This window comes from Lynx canadensis, chromosome X, assembly GCF_007474595.2.
Source record: "Lynx canadensis isolate LIC74 chromosome X, mLynCan4.pri.v2, whole genome shotgun sequence".
NCBI lineage: Eukaryota > Metazoa > Chordata > Mammalia > Carnivora > Felidae > Lynx > Lynx canadensis.
The window spans coordinates 64,850,198-64,868,200 of record NC_044321.2 but is presented as its reverse complement, the minus strand read 5'-3'; the positions used below and the strand labels follow the sequence as shown (position 1 = coordinate 64,868,200).

Here is an 18,003-nt window from a genome sequence, read left to right as displayed (position 1 = left end):
CAACTCCCCTGACCAGGTGGAATATGTGTGATATTTCTCAGACACTCCTGGCTACCCAAAAACAAAGGAAAGGGGTTTAAGTGCTTGCCATGGTAATGTGGGAAACTAAGGCAAATGAAAAATTAAATTCCCTTACTGCCTACAGCCAATTGACAAGTCCTTGAAATCAGCAGAGTGACCGCCCTCTAGGAGCTCAGCTCAGCTGCTTAGATGATGACAATTTGCTAGGGGCAAAAGAGAATCTTACCTTTTTTCCCAGCCTCAAGGATCCTGTAAGTCAAGTTCCTTTATCTCAACTGCCCCAAGATACATGCTGGCAATCATACTCCAAGCTTATGGTCTCCTGATATACATCTGAAGGGTCTTATGACTGAGGTTTTATTAAACAGTAATAAATGGCATTTTCCTAGCAACCACTAGCCCCTCAAGGTCCTGGAAACCTTGCTTCCAAAATTCCTTAGAGACTTATTCTATCCCTGATCCCCTCCCAACCTGAGGATATATAATGAGTTACCTGTCACGACCTCAGTGCAGTTCTTCCTACCCATGGGTCCTGTCCCCATGCTTGAATAAAATCAACTTTTTGCACCAAAGACATCTTCAAGAATTCTCTCTTGGCCATTGGCTCTGGACCCCATGAGTCCCTCATCATCCCAAAACTTCATAAATCAGCATTTAATAAAGCTCAGGAGAAAATATTGACCAAACATTTTTCTAGCATTTTCCAGAATCAATTACAAGGCACCCTGTTTTCTCTAGAGTTCTCTATGGCATATTTTTGTAGACAAAACAATGGAATACTTCTGTTTAATTCTAGTGTATATAGCAAAATTTAGAATTCTAAAAAATGAAATTTAGAAATTACATTTAAATTATTTTCTGTCATTTTTTTCTTTTCTCCTTTCCCACTTTCTAAAACATGTATTACTCATCTAAAATTACTATTATACTATTTAGAAACTCCAGGAACACGTAAAATATGTTTCTAAAAGGACTGAGTTTATTGTAAAGCATCACATTAAGTTTGAATCTCAGTAAACAAAACTATGTCTTCACTGTATGTTGATTTTGGCATAGAACACAGACTTGCACACATCAAATGATAGGGTAAGGTAATTTAAAGTAAAAGGTGTTTTTTTTTTAAGTAATAAAGTAGTGTGGAACTAAGGTACAATATGTATATCTTCTGGGTAAGTAATTAAGTCATAGTGTTTTTTGTTTTCTTACAAGTTTTCATAATTAATATTTTAAAAATTGACTCTTTTATCTGATACTTGTGTTATCACTGGAATAGAAGCATAGAAAAGATTCTCTCTGCTTAGATTTACATATTCATACAATATGTGCCCAAGCTGAAACAAACATGTCAAATATCTGAGAGGTAGTGGCATTCATGACCACAAGTTGTTTTAAAAGTGTGAACCATTAAGATTTTTTTTAGCAAAGACCTAAGGAAAACCAGACTTGGGCATTGAGTGCTGACCTATTTTGTAATAGTTAATTAGAGGTCTGAGCTTTTTGCAAAAGAATGCCATTTTAAAATTACATGCTAGCCCACTTTCATAATATATATATATATATATATATATATATATATATATGTATACATGTTTCACTGAGGCAAGCAACTTAGAAACATAATTGCATCATAGCTCTGCAGTTAAGCGAGGAACTTGTCAATTGAACATATCTGTTTTTTGTTTTTTTTTGTAGGAGATCATCTGTTCTGATCACTGAAGTAAACAATAAAGGGCTACATTTAGAAGCATAAAAAACCTGTTTAGTACATAAAAGTTTCAATTACAAAATAATGGGAATGTTATAATTACCATAAGAAATTACAATGTCTGACATATAAAAATTACCTGCAACTGCTTTTTAATCACAATAATGTTATATCAAAGGGTACATATTTTTATTAACTAAAATTAATGAGGCAATTTTGGAACAAGAGACAGATTATTTTGCTCTGTTTTAAAAGCTGCAATAATAATACCAGAAAAGGCACAGGTCTTTTTTTTCTTTTTTACAATTACTGAAGTATATAAAATGCCTTGGCAGATAACAATACTATTCCATGACATCTAAAAATTTTGTTCACTTCTCATTCTCCTCATCATAATATTCACATTTTAATTATGTATTATTCATTTTGATTGTTTGCATGTGAAAACACCAAATAATCTATTATCTCAACATTAAGCTGATTTCTTTTGAAGATAATTTTAAGAGCAATAGAGATTCCTTTTTCAGGATGCTTAAGGCAGAATGTTTCAGGTTCATGCTTGCTGCTTTGCCTGAGCTTCTGCTTCCTGAAATGAAAAACACACAAAACATAAATTTAAATATCACAAAACAGACATCCATGTACATTTTGGTTACACTATATTAGCTCAAATTATTAAGAATATTCAAAAACAAAAACAAATGGTTCCCAGAGAAGACTGCTTAAAAATTCTTAATAGAAAAACTATAAAATAGAAACTTCTGCTTAGAAGCAGATGTAATAGAAGACTGCCTAATCATTACTAATTGTGTGAAATAATTCCATAAAAGCCAGTGATTTCCAATTATAGTTCAAATTTTAAAAAATAGATGATTTCCTTTCTCTGTGATTTTTCATCAAAAATTGAGTGTTCAAAAACATTGTCACCTAAAGTTTACAGTTAGTTGTTTTGTTTAATTAAGGTTTAAATTACTTAAAAAATGTGATATTTATTAAAATGTTCTTGCTTTAAATTTTATAACGGTAGGCAGGAAAACAGGTCAGGTTTTCTTTCTTCTCCTTTGGGCAATGAGTATTTCTACCATAGGAACTCTGAACTATAGGTGTGCTCTGGAACCTACCATACTACTTGACACAAAATACACTTCAAGGAAAGTTTATGGAACTAAAGATGGGTGGTAAGAGTGACTTTGGTGAAAGAAACTTCAGAGTTAGGTTGTAGAAATCATGCATACTAGACAATATCATTCTAAACACGTGTCATAAATTGAATACTTGATGGTCTCAGGAGGAGTAGGAGCATCTGAATACTCCAAAACGAGCCTCTGATACTCTGCCCAGAAGAAGGGGGAAAGAGCAAAAATGAAAGATGCCTAGATTCTTACAAAACAAAAAAAGGTAGAAATGAAAGAAAGAAGGATGCAAAAGAGGACACTGTAATTCATTCTTTTTAATTTTTAAAAAAAATTTTATTTATTTTTGAGAGAGAGAAAGAGAGCACAGGTAGGGGAGAGGCAGAGAGAGAGGGAGACAAAGAATCCAAAGCAGGCCCCATGCTGTCTGTGCAAAGTCTGATTTGGGGCTCAAACACATGAACCATGAGATCATGACCTGAGCCAAAGTTAGAAGCTCAACTGACTGAGCTGAGCCACCCATGAACCCCTGTAATTCATTCTTAATACATTTTCAACAAAACAGATGTAAAATACTACCTTCCAGAAACCTTGGCAAAAAAAAAAAAAAAGATCCTAAGCGCTTTTAAAACTTTAAATATCCTGTTACGTTGTCAAAATGAATATATCTTAGACCCTCATTATGCATTTTGTTTCATTTTATGGAACAAGCTTGTGAGAATTTCCTCATAACATAATGAATTTTACACTAAGACTCCTCAAAAGCTTAGCTCATATCATTGGGGAAGTAGTTATATAAAAATGTGAATATGGGCGCCTGGGTGGCTCAGTCGGCTGAGCATCCAACTCTTGATTTCGGCTCAGGTCATCACCCAGGGTCGTGGAATGGAGCCCTGTGTACAGCTTTGTGCTGAGTGTGGAACCTGCTTAGAATTCTCTCTCTCTCTCTCTCTCTGTCTCTCTCTCTCTCTCTCCCTCTGCCCCTCTTTCTGACTCGTGTTCTCTCTCTAAAAAAAATAATAATAAAATACAATAGAAATAGAAATAAAAATGTGAATATGTCCTAATGTGAAGTCCTTCTTTTTATGCACATCTAATGCCTCTGAGTAACTAGTATTTTGGAAACACCCTAAATCCCTAAAGTCACATCTTATCACTCTTTGCTGTAATTAGTTATAAATCCTTTAGCTCTCAGTTATCCCTTTTAATGGAAGAAATTATTGGCACAGACATCCAAAACAAAAAAGCTATTCAATTTTTTTGTAATTTGTCTTTGCAATAATACATTATATTTAAAGTAAATTATTTACTTTTCTAATTATATTTTATCCATCAAATATATAAATTGTGCTAAAATATTTGTTAGTACATAAATGTAAGTAGCCAATAATTATAGTTCATGGATTATCTAATTAAACTGAGAGATTTGGAAACAGCCATATGAGGTATCTTCCCCCTTTATTCCTAATATAAACATCATTCCATAAATGTACCAATTTTGCATCAGATAATCCTGGGTTCAAATTTCAGCTCTGTTACTTAATAATTATGTAACCTTGGACAAATTAATTAAATTATCTGAGCATCAGTTTCCTTTTCTATAAAATGTCATTGAGGACACCTAGCTCATAACGATGGTTTAAGGATAAAATGAGTTGTATGTGAAGGGTCTAGCTCAGTGCTTGGCCATTTCAAGCATACATCCTTCTTTCCTGCTTTTCTTTTCTCCACTTTTTGCCAATTAACTAGGACCAACACCACAGCTAAGTGAAATTAATATAAAATTTCTCTTGGAGATGTGGCAAAATAGAATGGGCTTAGTGGAAATAGGAATGTTTCAAATCTCACAGCAGAGGCAGACTCCATTGCTCCTCCCTGAAGCAGTGTGGTTCAACCAAAGCTAATGAGAACATTTCTGCAACCAACATTCTCTACTCCCTCAATATACTACTAGTGAATATGGGTCAATAATTTTTTCTCTCAACATGAACATCACCAGATTTTTATTTTTTAGTAAAAAAATGTTATTTTATTTCATATCTGAAAACCATCACCTTCTATAAAGAAATGCTAGTGCTAAGGAATAATCTTCCATATTAATAAAATAAATAGTAAATATTAATATACCCTGTTTTGAATACATCCATATACAAAATAATATAAAAATTATCTTTCACAGGAGGATTCCTTGTTTCATGGAAATATTTGTCAGAAGATATTTTTAAATACCAAGTTCTCCACTGAATTGGTTTTGAATAATTTTTAAATGTAAATAGAATGTATGCAAGTTATTTGGAACATAAAGAAAGGAGAAAAATATTCATGTTTAGCTATGGTTCAGTTCAGTCTCTTAACATAGAGTATTAATCATACAGTAAAAACAATTATATAACTTATTATAATGTATCTTTTTACAAACTCATTTTTTAATGAAAGCACTAGTTCTTTCAGTGAATAAACTATTTTTGTCGACACTATTTTTGGACATTTAACTTGTTTTCAAAGTTTCAGGATTATATATAGTGCTTTGAAACATATTTTTATCCATAAAATTCATTCAGTGTTGATTTATTTTGGTTGACCCCACTGTTAGACATTTAATTTACTTCCAAAGTTTTAGTATTGCAAATAACATTTTGATTTATGTTTTTATTCATAAAACTTTTTCCATGTATAGAATTATTTCATTAATGAAGACTATAATACCCCATGTGAAATTACTGGGTGAAGAACTATAAACATTTTAGGGTCCTTGATACCTGTTTGCCATTCTGGTTATCAAAAGAGAGTACCAATTCATACTACCACCAGCAATATGTGAGCGTTTTAATGCACCCTTCTTAGCACTGAGTATTATCCTTTGTTTTATATTTACTAATTTCATGGATGAAAATTGAATCTCATTTTATCACATGTCTTTATTGTCAGTGCATTTTTCTAATGTGGGTTAACTAGTTGTATTTCTTATTTTGTATACTTTCTTTTTTTGAGAGAGTGTGTGAGCATGAGCAGGGGAGGGGCAGAGGATGAGGGAGGGAGAGAATCTTAAGCAGGCTCCATGATCAGCACAGAGCCCAATGCTGGGCTCCATCTCACCACTGTGAGATCATGATCTGAGCTGAAATCAAGAGCTGGACGCTTAACTGACTAAGCCACACAGTCACCCCTTATTTTGTATACTTTCTCTTTGTCAGTTCTTTCTGGAAGGCTTGTTGTCATGTTAAATTAAAGGGGGAAAAACTCTGAAAGCTAAGCTGAAGAATAGAAAAATCATCATTCCGATATCAAATTTATCACTTTTAGTCTTGGAAAAAAACCTATTAAAAACCTATGAAATACTAGCATTCAAAATCTTCCTATCACCAAATAAAAGACATAGCATAGGGAATATAGGGAATACTGTAATAGTGTTACATGGTGACAAATGATAGCTTACCATAATTCGTACAAAAGTTGAATCACTATGTTGTACACCTGAAATTAATGTAACATTGTGTGTCAACTATACTCAAGTAAAAACAAATTAAACAAAATAAAACAATCTCCCTATTACCAATTCTCCCTTAACTCCACTGTCAACTCAAGATCTTTTCTTATCCCAGTCTATCCACTCTCTCCTTGCTAACATGCACTGTTTTACTTTATTCTTACTCCTAGGCTTAAATGAGGATGGAAAAAAAAAAAACTATCAGCTGACTGGCTCCACTATGAACTCATCAACTCTAGCTGGACTCTCTATTTTGCTCAGCCATACTTCCATTCACAATCTTAATCTACCCTAGCCTATTTTCACCAACTGAATCCTTTCAATTCTCCTCAAAGTTCTAATACCTTAAGTTTCCCATCACACCTAGCAGATGACCTTACACTAAATATAAGACATTTTAAAATATGAACTTCTCTAACCTCCCTGCACATTAAAATTTCTATTTTTATCCTTCTCTTCTCATTCTGTCCAATGTCAGAAAAAAATGCATGTCCTCTCCTTTCCAAGACTAACTCTTCCCCTGGATCACTCACTTTTTTGTTTCCTCCATGATGTTTGTTTTATTTTCCAGTCACTCAGGTTAGACGCCCTGTATATAGCTTCACTTCTTCCCAGTTCTTTACATACACAAACATCTCATAAATTTCTATATCTTATTATACATGAGTTTTCTATATCTCCTAAATTCGTTTTTCCTTTCCATGGCCACTACACCACTTTAAGCCCTCTTCATGACTTTTCTGGACTTCTAAAGTACCCTCTAATGGGTAGGCCTATCTCTAATATCTCATTTCTCCAATATTTTATAATCCATACAGCTTTCAAATTTATTCTCTTAAGACATAGATCAAATCACATCTTAAAGTACAGAGATAATCTTATCACTGTATTCCCCCTGTTCCTACCTTGGCTTTTAGATACCTAGAGGATAAAACTGAAAGTACCTAACACAGCATTCATAATTTTGTCCAAACCTACCTAGTCAATCTCACCTCCTCTATTTAATATGCCCTATTATGGAGACATGCAGCACTACACTTTGCTCCCTGAAAATATCATCATGTGAAGCTACATGCAGTAGTTCCTGTTCTGCCTCTATGAAAGACACCTTAGTGTCATTTCAGTATTTTTGAATCCCTAACAGCTCAAATGTCACTTCCTCTATGAAACTTTCCCCAAATTCCTTAATAATAATTTATTATTATTTTCTCTGGATGCCTATGGCACTTTTTTTCACAGCATACAGAATTTACTATAATATGTGTTGGATTATAATTATTTGTAGTCATATTTGTTATATAATTATTTGTATACTTTTCCTTCACTAGGTTAAAAACATTTTGAAGGTAGCGATTATGTTGTGTTCTCCATATTTGTCTCACCATCAATGTCAAGTTAGTGTTTGGCACTCAATAAATACTTACTGAATGAATGACTTCTACTTTTAACTAAAGAAGAGGGAGTAATCAGTCACAGAAAACAGATAATCCTTCTTTTCATACTTCCTCTTATCTGAACTGAAATCAATGATTTAACTTGGGTTTTACTAACTTGATTAAACAGAAATGTCTTACCTAACATTTCTTCCAACTTAAATTATACAAAGCCTAAAATAAGACATTTTATTCATGGGAAAAGAAATTTCAGGAAGGAAACAGAATTTCACAGTGAATCAGACAACAATGTTAGCAAATGATCTCTAGTTGAAAACAAGCAATAACACAGATTCCCGAAATTGGAGAAGGAGCTGGAGTTCAAAGAATCCATTTAACATAAAATTAGTTGCTACAAACAAAACATAAAATGATAGAACAGGGAGGTATACATTCTGATTAAGCCAGCCTGTGTAGAAAAGACCTATGGTAAAAAGCATGGGGTGCCTGGGTGGCTCAGTTGGTTGAGCAGCCAACTTCAGTTCAGGTCATTATCTCTTGGTTCATGAGTTCGAGCCCCACATTGGGCTTGCTGCTATCAGCGCAAAGCCTGCTTCTGATCCTCTGTCCCCCTCTCTTTATTCCCCTCCACTTCTCATGCTCTGTCTCTCAAAAATAAAAATAAACATTTAAAAATATTTTAAAAAAGAAAAGACCTATGGTAAAAAGCAAAGGTATATTTAAAGCTCATAGCTTTGAGACATTTCATTAAATAAGCAATTTAATTTTTGATTCTTTTCTTTATATGATCTCCCCTGGAAACACTGCCATTTGAAAAATTATTTGTTGTTGGCAGGGAGAAAGTCCCAAATTTAGCCAGCAATTTAGTGACCAGTTTAGAAACTCAAAAGCTCTTAACTTTTATGTAATTTTTTAAATGTTTATTTATTTTTGAGACAGAGGGAGAGAGAGCACGAGTAGGGGAGGGGCAGAGAGAGAGGGAGACAGAATCTGAAACAGGCTCCAGGCTCTGAGCTGTCAGCACAGACCCTGATGCGGGGCTTGAACCCACGAACCGTGAGATCACGACCTGAGCCAAAGTCGGTGGCTCCACCGACTGAGCCACCCAGGTGCCCCAATGCTCTTAGTTAATTTGAATGGGTGACTCCAGCATTTACTCTCACACAAAGACAATAGATGCTGCCAAGAAGATTACTATGAGTAAGATGTGTTCTGTTGATGTAAAACCATTCATGACAGCTGAAATAATGGAGTCTTTAAAGTTGGTAACCACTTATTTATGAATGGGTCAATGAGAAATCTACTGCTTTGGGTAACTTGATGGGGAAGTCACTCCACCTACCTCCCACTCACATACTTTATGTATTTGATTATGCACATGTCTGCCCTACCAGGAATTAAATGCATGCAAAAAAGGAGCATTTCCTTTCAGCCATGTTACACTGCCTCTAGCTTAATCTGAATACATAATAAGGGTAGACATCTCATGGACTAAAAAACCCAGCAGCAATAAAATGGCTAATAAAGCAAGGAAAAAAAGGAATCATACCTTTGAACCAGGTGGAGCTGTCAAGCCTAAAAAGGCATACACTGCATTATTTTCTCTGGCTTCAAAGAAGGCATCATAGTCCTTAATGAAAAGAAGGAAAGGAGAATAAGCAATATGTAACCAACAAAGGAAATAAAAGAGTAAATTTATTCATAACTAACTGATTTGTGAACCTTTTTTTGGGGGGCATATAGGTTATTGAATTTCCATAGTGCTAGGACTCTGGGAAATGTAGTAAAGAGCCAAGGCATGTTAGATCCCATTTAATGTGAGTTAGAATATATGCTATTTTGTGGGGCAGAAATTTCAAAACAGATTATTTAATATCACATAGCGTTTAAATCTGCCTCAGGCCAAGTAGCTTTCTCCACAGCTAAAGCAGCCAACTATTTGCCAGCAAGAGGTTGCTTATTTCTAGTAGGAGGCTATTTCTTCCATTCCCCATTATTTCTCTTTCATTATTTATTAACATAGAGATATCCTCAGAACCTTCAGTAGACTGAATATTAGCTATATATGCCCAAGACCATAAGAGTAATAAATCTGTGCTGTTTTTGGAAGGAGGGAATGAGATTTTCATGAAATATGACCAGAAGAGCAAATGGACCACAAAAAAGTTTCAATTCAGGGATCCATGAAAAGCCTTACATGACTGAATTTGGTTGGGCTTCCCACTGTCATCCTCTAAGCCACTAAGCATGCTTTACAAGTAACAAATAGAATTGCCTAAATTTAACTATGACATATAATCAATAGCAAACCTACTTAGAAAACTTGGAAACCTACTGCCTATAACTGGCCTTACTTTGTTTAATTTAAAACACACAGAAATAAGTCTGGCATTTTGGCTGATTTATTGGAGGTGAAGAGCACTCATAATTTTCTGGTTTCTCTAGAGACTTCCTCACCAACAGATTATCAATTATAGTTTTCTATGTGTGTATGTGTAATTCCTGGTACTTGGAGGATCTGGAGATATAAATTTTAGATATATGTATAGTTCCTGATACTTGGAGGATCTCTCAAGCAATGGATGATCCTAAATTGGAACCTCACCTCAAGAAACATCAGAATTTCTCTCTCTTATTTAGGGATTCTTTTCACAGTCAGAATTGATTAGCCCTACTGGAATCTCCCAAGGATTGACTCAAAGCACCTTATCATGTACCCTAGATGCTGACAAAGGAATAAACCCTACACAGTAGGCACATATGAACAGTATCCTATGAGCTCACTCTTTGAGCTCACTATTCTAAAGTGAAACTAATTGGATACTGATAAACAATTTCATACTGAGACACATTACCTTTAAAACACTCAAGGTAAACAATATACAAACAATATACATCATTTCTAAACTCAACCACTTGGAAGTAAACAAAATGTTAGTTGAAAGAGTCCAACAGTTGTAGAAGAGGTATTTCTTACCTCTTGTTCAAAGTAACAAAAACAATTCTTATCAGTCTTTAAGTTCATGTGGAAGAAAGTAGGTCTTCAACTATATTTAAATCTGATCATAAAATTGTACTCTACTGATCAAGAAATGCAACTCTAGTTCAAGTGTTTTGGGATCAAAGTATATATATTTTTTAGATGTTTATTTTTATGCAGGAGGGGCAGAGAGAGAGGGAGAGAAAATCTCAAGTAGGCTCCACACTGTCAGCATGGAGCCTAATGCGGAGCTTGATCCCACAAACTGTGAGATCATGACCTGAGCCAAAATCAAGAGTCAGACACTTAACAGACTGAGCCACCCAGGTTGCCCTGGATCAAAGTATATTATCTTTTTTTGGCCTTAGACTTTGCAAGCCCAAACAGGTTTCTAACTCTGAGACAAAAGAACATTACCAGTTTCTCAATTAACCCAGATTAATTAATTTATTCTGAAAATATTTATTGAGCACCTACTACATGCCAATCATTTTTTTGGTGCTAAGAATACAAGAGTAAACAGAATATTTTTAATTCTTTTTTAATGTTTTATTTATTTGAGAGAGATAGAGAATGCAAGTGAGTGGGGGAGGGGCAGAGAGAGAGGGTGATAGAGGAAAGGCAAACAGGAAATGATAAGGAAACCCAAAGATTAACAACAGCAAGAAGCTACTACCACAGCTACAAGGTTAAAGGAAAGAGTAGAGAAGATATTACAAATCCAGGAGCTGAGACATGTAGTACCACAAAGGAGACATAGCCACTGTCATGGACACTTCCAGAAGCAAGAAAGAGAGGAATACCTTGGTTTTTCCTCTGTCTTCTACTCTACCAACCAGTATCTCCTATTATTGGCCAAACCTAATAGGTAGCCAGTCACCAATGGAGATTAGGAAATGTAATTTACTGAGGTCAACCTCCCCCATAATACAGAATGGAAAAAAAGAACGAAAATGGGATCTTTTCATAAATAGGAAAATGAAATACACAGTGTTTCAACAGCAAAGGTAAGAGGTTTAGAATAAAACAGATTTAGGCTTAAATCCTATGTATGGTTTAGCAAGTCAGTTAGCCTTCTTCTAAGCCTCAATTTCTTCATCTATAATACAGGAATAACAATACCTACCTCATGGGATTAGTATGAGAACTAATTAATATAATACACATAAAGCATGTGGCACAATAGCTGACATATCATACATATGTTTTCTATGAATAGTTACTATATATTCTTCTCCATATGAGTCTGTATAGGGATAAATTTTAATTCTTATTGTTATTAAATTCCTAACTTAGTGTCTGGTATATAGCAGGCATTCAGTAAAAGTTGGATTCTCTTTCCATTAACAAATATTTATTTGATCAAGTCTCACCTCCTGCCCCTTCCTTTCCATCTCCTTATTTCTCAGTGATACCTTATTTCTATAACATTCTCCATTCCTTTACAGTGTGGCTTCTGAGGGAGAAATAAACCAGGTAAATGCTTCTCAAACGTTACCCTTATAACCTAAAATGTGCTTGTTTTCAAAGTCAAATGAGTTAAAATTTCTGACTCAAAAAAGTTAAGAGAATATATGCTGGCTTAGATTGCACTGGATGGCCTCTGAGGCCTCTTCCAGCTCCTGGTATTCAATAATTTGCAGAAATTTCCATTATAGAGGCACTGAGGTTTCACTATCTAAATGAAGAGCCTAATTGTCTTTTCCTTATCTGCAGAGTATGTCTTTACACATTGGCCCCATTAGCAGCAACAGATGAAATCTCCAGGATGCTCCTCAGAACTGAACAAATTGAATTCACAGAGAAAATATTTTATGCCAATAAAGTTCTCAATTTTTCCATGGTTCCTCCCCTAGATTTTCTGAATTGGCACATAAAAAAGATCCCCACCCAAAAGTGTCCTTCTTACTTCCATATAAACCTATCAAGTAGAAGATTTGGATTGCTGGCTCTAATACATTTTTCTCTCAGTCATGCTAATTCTGAGGACATAGAAGTGCAAACAATTCTTTACTAGAAATTCCTATAGCCTTCCCATATGCTTTCTGTACCGTGTCATCACATGGATATATATTTATAACCACATTCCAATTGTTTCAGGTGTGTGTGATTCTTCCAACATCTCACTCCCAACCAGCTCCTTAAGAGAAAAGACTGTTTTATTTATACTTGCACTTGCCATAGTATCTAAAATTGCCAGAGACGACAGATGTTACTAAAAGAATAAAGGAAACTACTCTAGGGTTTAAATGAACTAAAGATGGCATACTTGAAAACACCAGTCACAAAGCAAAAACTCCATTTTTGTTTCCCTTGTTACTTACATGAGTTCAATTAGCTAACTTAAGATTTTATGAAAATTCATTAATAATATCAAAATAAGGGGCACCTGGGTGGCTCAGTCAGCTGAGCATCCAACTCTCGATTTCCATTCAGGTCATGATCTCACAGTTCATGAGATGGAGCCCCACATCCAACTCTGTGCTGACAGTGCAGAGCCTGCTTGGGATTCTCTCTCTCCCTCTCTCTCTCTCAAATTAAAAAAAAATATATTTTAAATAATATCAAAATAAAAGTATTACTAGATTCAAGCAGGAAATAAGATATTACTCTTTTTAAACTACTTTTAATCTAAATAAGTAAAGCAGCTGACTTCTTTCAGAAACTTCTTCATGGACAGGACAGAAACAACACAATTGCTCTAGATAGAATTCAGATGAAGAAATGGAAAGGCAGGGCACCTTCCTAGCTCAGTCAGTAAAGCATGCAACTCTTGATCTCAGGGTTGTAAGTCTGAGCCACAGGATGGGTGTAGACATTACTTAAAAATAAAAACTTTAAAAAAAGGGAAAGGAAACTATGTGCCCAAGGTCTGTATTTATGCATTTACAGGAAAGTTGTGAGGTAGGGATGGATTACTCATCCATCTGCTTCCTGGTAGAAATATCCTAGCTGCCTAGGTTGGATGAAGAGATGAACAGGATAAATGGCTGTATGAAAATTTGGGGATGTAGTGAAGGGGATAGGATGGATGTGAGGTGATCCATTTCGATAAAACAAGAGTTTAAATTGGTTTCTTACCCCACGGTACTGGCTTTCGTTGAAAATCTGAGGTGGCAGGGGGTACCCTGTGGCTGGTCGATTGTTTTCAGGTACATTTTCTCTCATCCACTTTCGATTCTCTTCATTGGCTGCAATGTCTTTTTCTTCAAATCCTATTTTGTTAGCTTCTAAAAAACCAAGCACATCTTGCTGTTTCTTCTTAATCTAGAACCCAAAGGACAAAGAAACTATATTGTTGAAAAAAAGATTTTGTTGTTTTTATTTTTCAAATTAAAAGCCAGTGTTTGTGAACTAGCTGAAATTAATTCAGACACGGATCAAGATTTGTGGTTTCACAGAAGATATGTAGCTTTTCTTCTTTATTATTTTGTTGTTAATGATGTCTCACAAGTGGATTGAATAGCTTTAAGTCTACAAATCCGTATATAAACCTATTTTTTTCTTTATCCAAAGAAAACTCCCACATCTAATGATGCAGAAGTGAGGCTAGCTAATGCATATCAATAACCTAAAGTGCAGTTAAATCAAAACTGAGTAGTGGGAAGCTTTGCTTTCTGATTATCTACAAGCTTTTCTTAGTTTCAGCCTCATAGAAAATCTTTCCAAATGACTTGAGATTATGTCCTTTTTTTTGCTTTAAATTTTATCTTTAATTTTTATTTTTGTATTTTTAAATTAAAAAGTCCATAATTATTATAGCTTCTAAGTGATTTTAGATCTTTCTCATGACAGAATAATTCTTAAAAATATATACCTGCTAGCATTTTTCCAGTTCTTTTTTTTAATTAACTTTTTATTTTAATCCCAGTGTATTTAACAGTGTCATATTAGTTTCAGGTGATTCAACAATTCCATACATCACCCAGTGCTCATCACAAGTGCATTCCTTAATCCCCATTACCTATATCACCCATTCCCACCCCCCACCTCCCCTCTGGTAACCATCAGTTTGTTCTTTATAGTCAAGAGTCTGTCTCTTTGTTTGTCTTTCTCTTCTTTTCTTCCTTTGCACAACTGTCTTGTTTCTTAAATTCCACATATGAGTGAAATCAGAGGGTATTTGCCTTTCTCTGACTGACATATTTTGCTTAGCATAATACTTTCTAGCTCCATGTCCTTGCAAATGACAAGATTTAATTCTTTTTTATGACTGAATAATGTTCAATTATGTATATATACCACTTTTTTTCATTCATTTATCTATTAATGCATACTTGGGCTGCTTCCATAATTTGGCTATCGTATACCATAATGGAATAAACATAGGGGGTGCACTTATCCTTTTTAATTAGCACTTTTGTATTTTGGGGGTAAATAGTAGTGTGATTACGGGATCATAGGGTAATTCTATTTATACATTTTTGAGGAACTGTTTTCCCCAGTAGCTGCACCAGTTTGCATTTCCACCAACAGTGCAAAAGTGTTTCCTTTTCTCCACAACCTCACCAACACTCGTTTCTTGTGTTTTTCATTTCAGACATTCTGACAGGTGTGAGGTGACAACTGATTGCAGTTTTGATTTGCATTTCTCTGACAGTGATGTTGAGCATCTTTTCATGCATCTATTGGCCAACTATCTGTCTTCTTTGGAGAAATGTCTGTTCATGTTTTCTGCCCAGTTTTTAATTGGATTATTTTATTTTTGGGGGTGTTGAGTTGCATCAGTTCTTTATATATTTTGGATACTAACCCTTTATTGGATATGTCATTTGTAAATATATTTTCCCATTCAGAAGGTTGCCTTTTAGTTTTTTTTACTGTTTCCTTCACTGTGCAGAAGCTTTTTGTTTTCACGTAGTCCTAACAGTCTATTTTTGCCTTTGTTTCCCTTGCCTCAAGATATATATCCAGAAAAATGTTGCTATGACCGAGGTCAGAGATATCACTGTCTGTGCTCTCTTCCAGGATTTTTATGGTTTCAGGTCTCACATTTAGGTCTTTAATCCATTTTGAATTTATTTTTGAGTATGGGAAAAGAAAGAGGTCCAGTTTCACTGTTGCACGTAACTGACAAGTTTTCACAAAAAAAACCTTTTGTTGAAGAGACTGTCTTTTTCCAATGGGATATTCTCTCCTACTTTGTCGAAGATTAATTGCCCATATAATTGTGGGTTTATTTCTGTTTTTTTTTCTATTCTGTTCTATTGATCTATGTGTCTATTTTTGTGCCAGTATCATACTGTTTTGGTCACTACACCTTTGTAATATAACTTGTAGCCTAGAATTGTGATTCCTCCAGCTTTGCTTTTCTTTTTCAAGATTGCTTTGCTATTCAGGATCTTTTGTGGTTTCATACAAATTTTCGGATTGTTTGTTCCAGCTCTTAGAAAAATGCTATTGGCATTTTGATGGGGATTTCATTAAATGTGTAGATTGCTTTTGGTAATATAGACATTTTAATAATGTTTGCTCTTGCAATCCATCAGTATGGAATGTCTTTCCATTTCCTTGTGTCATCTTCAATTTCTTTCGTCAATGTTTTAGAGTCCAGAATACAGGTCTTTCACCACTTTGGTTGGGTTTATTTCTAGATATCTTATTGTTTATGTTGCCATTGTAATTGGGGTTGATTCCTTAATTTCTCTTTTTGCTGCTTAATTATTAGTGTATAGAAATGCAATAGATTTCTGTATGTTAATTTTGTATCCTGCAATTCTACTGAATTCATGTATACCCTATGACTTCATGTAGTAGAGGCTAAAGGCTGGGATTGTGATGCCTCCTGCTTTGGTCTCCTTCCTCAATATTACTTTGGCTATTCGGGGTCTTTGGTGGATCCATACAAATTTTAGGATTGCTTGTTCTAGCTTTGAGAAGAATGCTGGTGCAATTTTGATTGGGATTGCATTGAATGTGTAGATTGCTTTGGGTAGTATTGACATTTTAACAATATTTATTCTTCCAATCCATGAGCACAGAAAGTTTTTCCATTTCTTTGTGTCTTCTTCAATTTCCTTCATAAGCTTTCTATAGTTTTCAACATTTCTAAAGTTTTCAGATCTTTTACCTCTTTGGTTAAGTTTACTCCTAGGTATTTTATGATTCTTGGTGTAATTATGAATGGAATCAATTTCTTTATTTGTCTTTCTGTTGCTTCATTATTAGTGTATATGAATGCAACTGGTTTCTGTACATTGATTTTGTATCCTGTGACTTTGCTGAATTCATGTATCAGTTCTAGCAGACTTGTGGTGGAGTCTAATAAATAAAATGAGGGTTGCTGGGGGGGAGGGAGGAGAAAGTGGGTGATGGGCATTGAGGAGAGCACCTGTTGGGATGAGCACTGAGTGTGTTATGGAAACCAATTTTATAATAAATATCATATTAAAAAAATAAAAGAAACTTGATTCTTGACATGACAGACAAGAAACTGAGGCTAGCAGGAGAGCAACTGTTTCTTCCAAGTAACAATTGTTCAGTGGCCCTGCTTTGTGTCTTTGGAGGGAAGGATACCTTGATTCTCAACCCTGACATGTGGACTGAAATAACTTCACATTCTTTGGGTGGAAGTGAGGGGTGTTTGCTCTTTTCAAAAGATTGATTTAAATTTTTGGACTGTGCCAGTGTCCACTTGCAAATGCTTTTATGTGCTGAAGAGGATACCAATAACCTTTTAACTCCAAAGTAATTTCTTGTTTACAGCAGAAGTGAGGCAGAACCTCTGTTTATCTTTGCTAGCCTATGGGATGAGAAAGATAAGGGGAATAACCTCAAGGTTGACAAGACACCTTTTCTTTTGTTAATCATCTCCGCTCTGGCCTGCTTTGCCTGCAGTGCAGTAGTCCATAGTCCAATTTCACCAATTTACCCAACCTGGCCCTATTCTCCTATGAAAGCAGCTTTCTGCTATAGTACTAAATTTGGGGTGCTTTCACTCTGAATTTCTAATATTATTCCTATGTATTGGGCATCTTTGCACTGTTTCTATTTCAGGACTTTGCTTCTCTCTCTCTACTCTTGGGGGCTCTGCACCCCCTCCCTATTTTGGGGTGCCTTTGCACCTCCTTATTCCTGGCACCTTTGTGCCTCCCTATTCTTGGGGTGTCTTTGCACCCCCCCTATTCTTGGGGTGCCAATTTGGTTTACCCAAAATCGGGTGTGAGCAATTTTATGACTTTGTATTTCTTTATGCCTTGTCAACCCATTGGTGTAAGCCCAGGGGATTCCTAAGCTTATTCCCCACACCGTTTGTACTTTTGTTCCAGTCAGGATTGAATCTC

General features: G+C 35.1%; 1 protein-coding gene across 2 annotated transcripts in view; it reads right to left on the bottom strand.

Moving 5' to 3' along the window:
* Positions 1–978: 978 nt before the first annotated feature.
* SH3BGRL (SH3 domain binding glutamate rich protein like) overlaps positions 979–18,003 on the bottom strand; it is a 91,045-nt gene continuing 74,020 nt past the window's right edge. For both annotated transcript variants that reach the window (XM_030305518.1, XM_030305519.1), the window contains exons 2-4: positions 13,802–13,987; positions 9,290–9,370; positions 979–2,312 (exon numbers count right to left, since the gene is read on the bottom strand). In XM_030305518.1, coding sequence (XP_030161378.1) covers positions 2,280–2,312; positions 9,290–9,370; positions 13,802–13,987 — 300 coding nt within the window. In that variant the 3' untranslated portion in view covers positions 979–2,279. The remainder of the gene's footprint in view (positions 2,313–9,289; positions 9,371–13,801; positions 13,988–18,003) is intronic.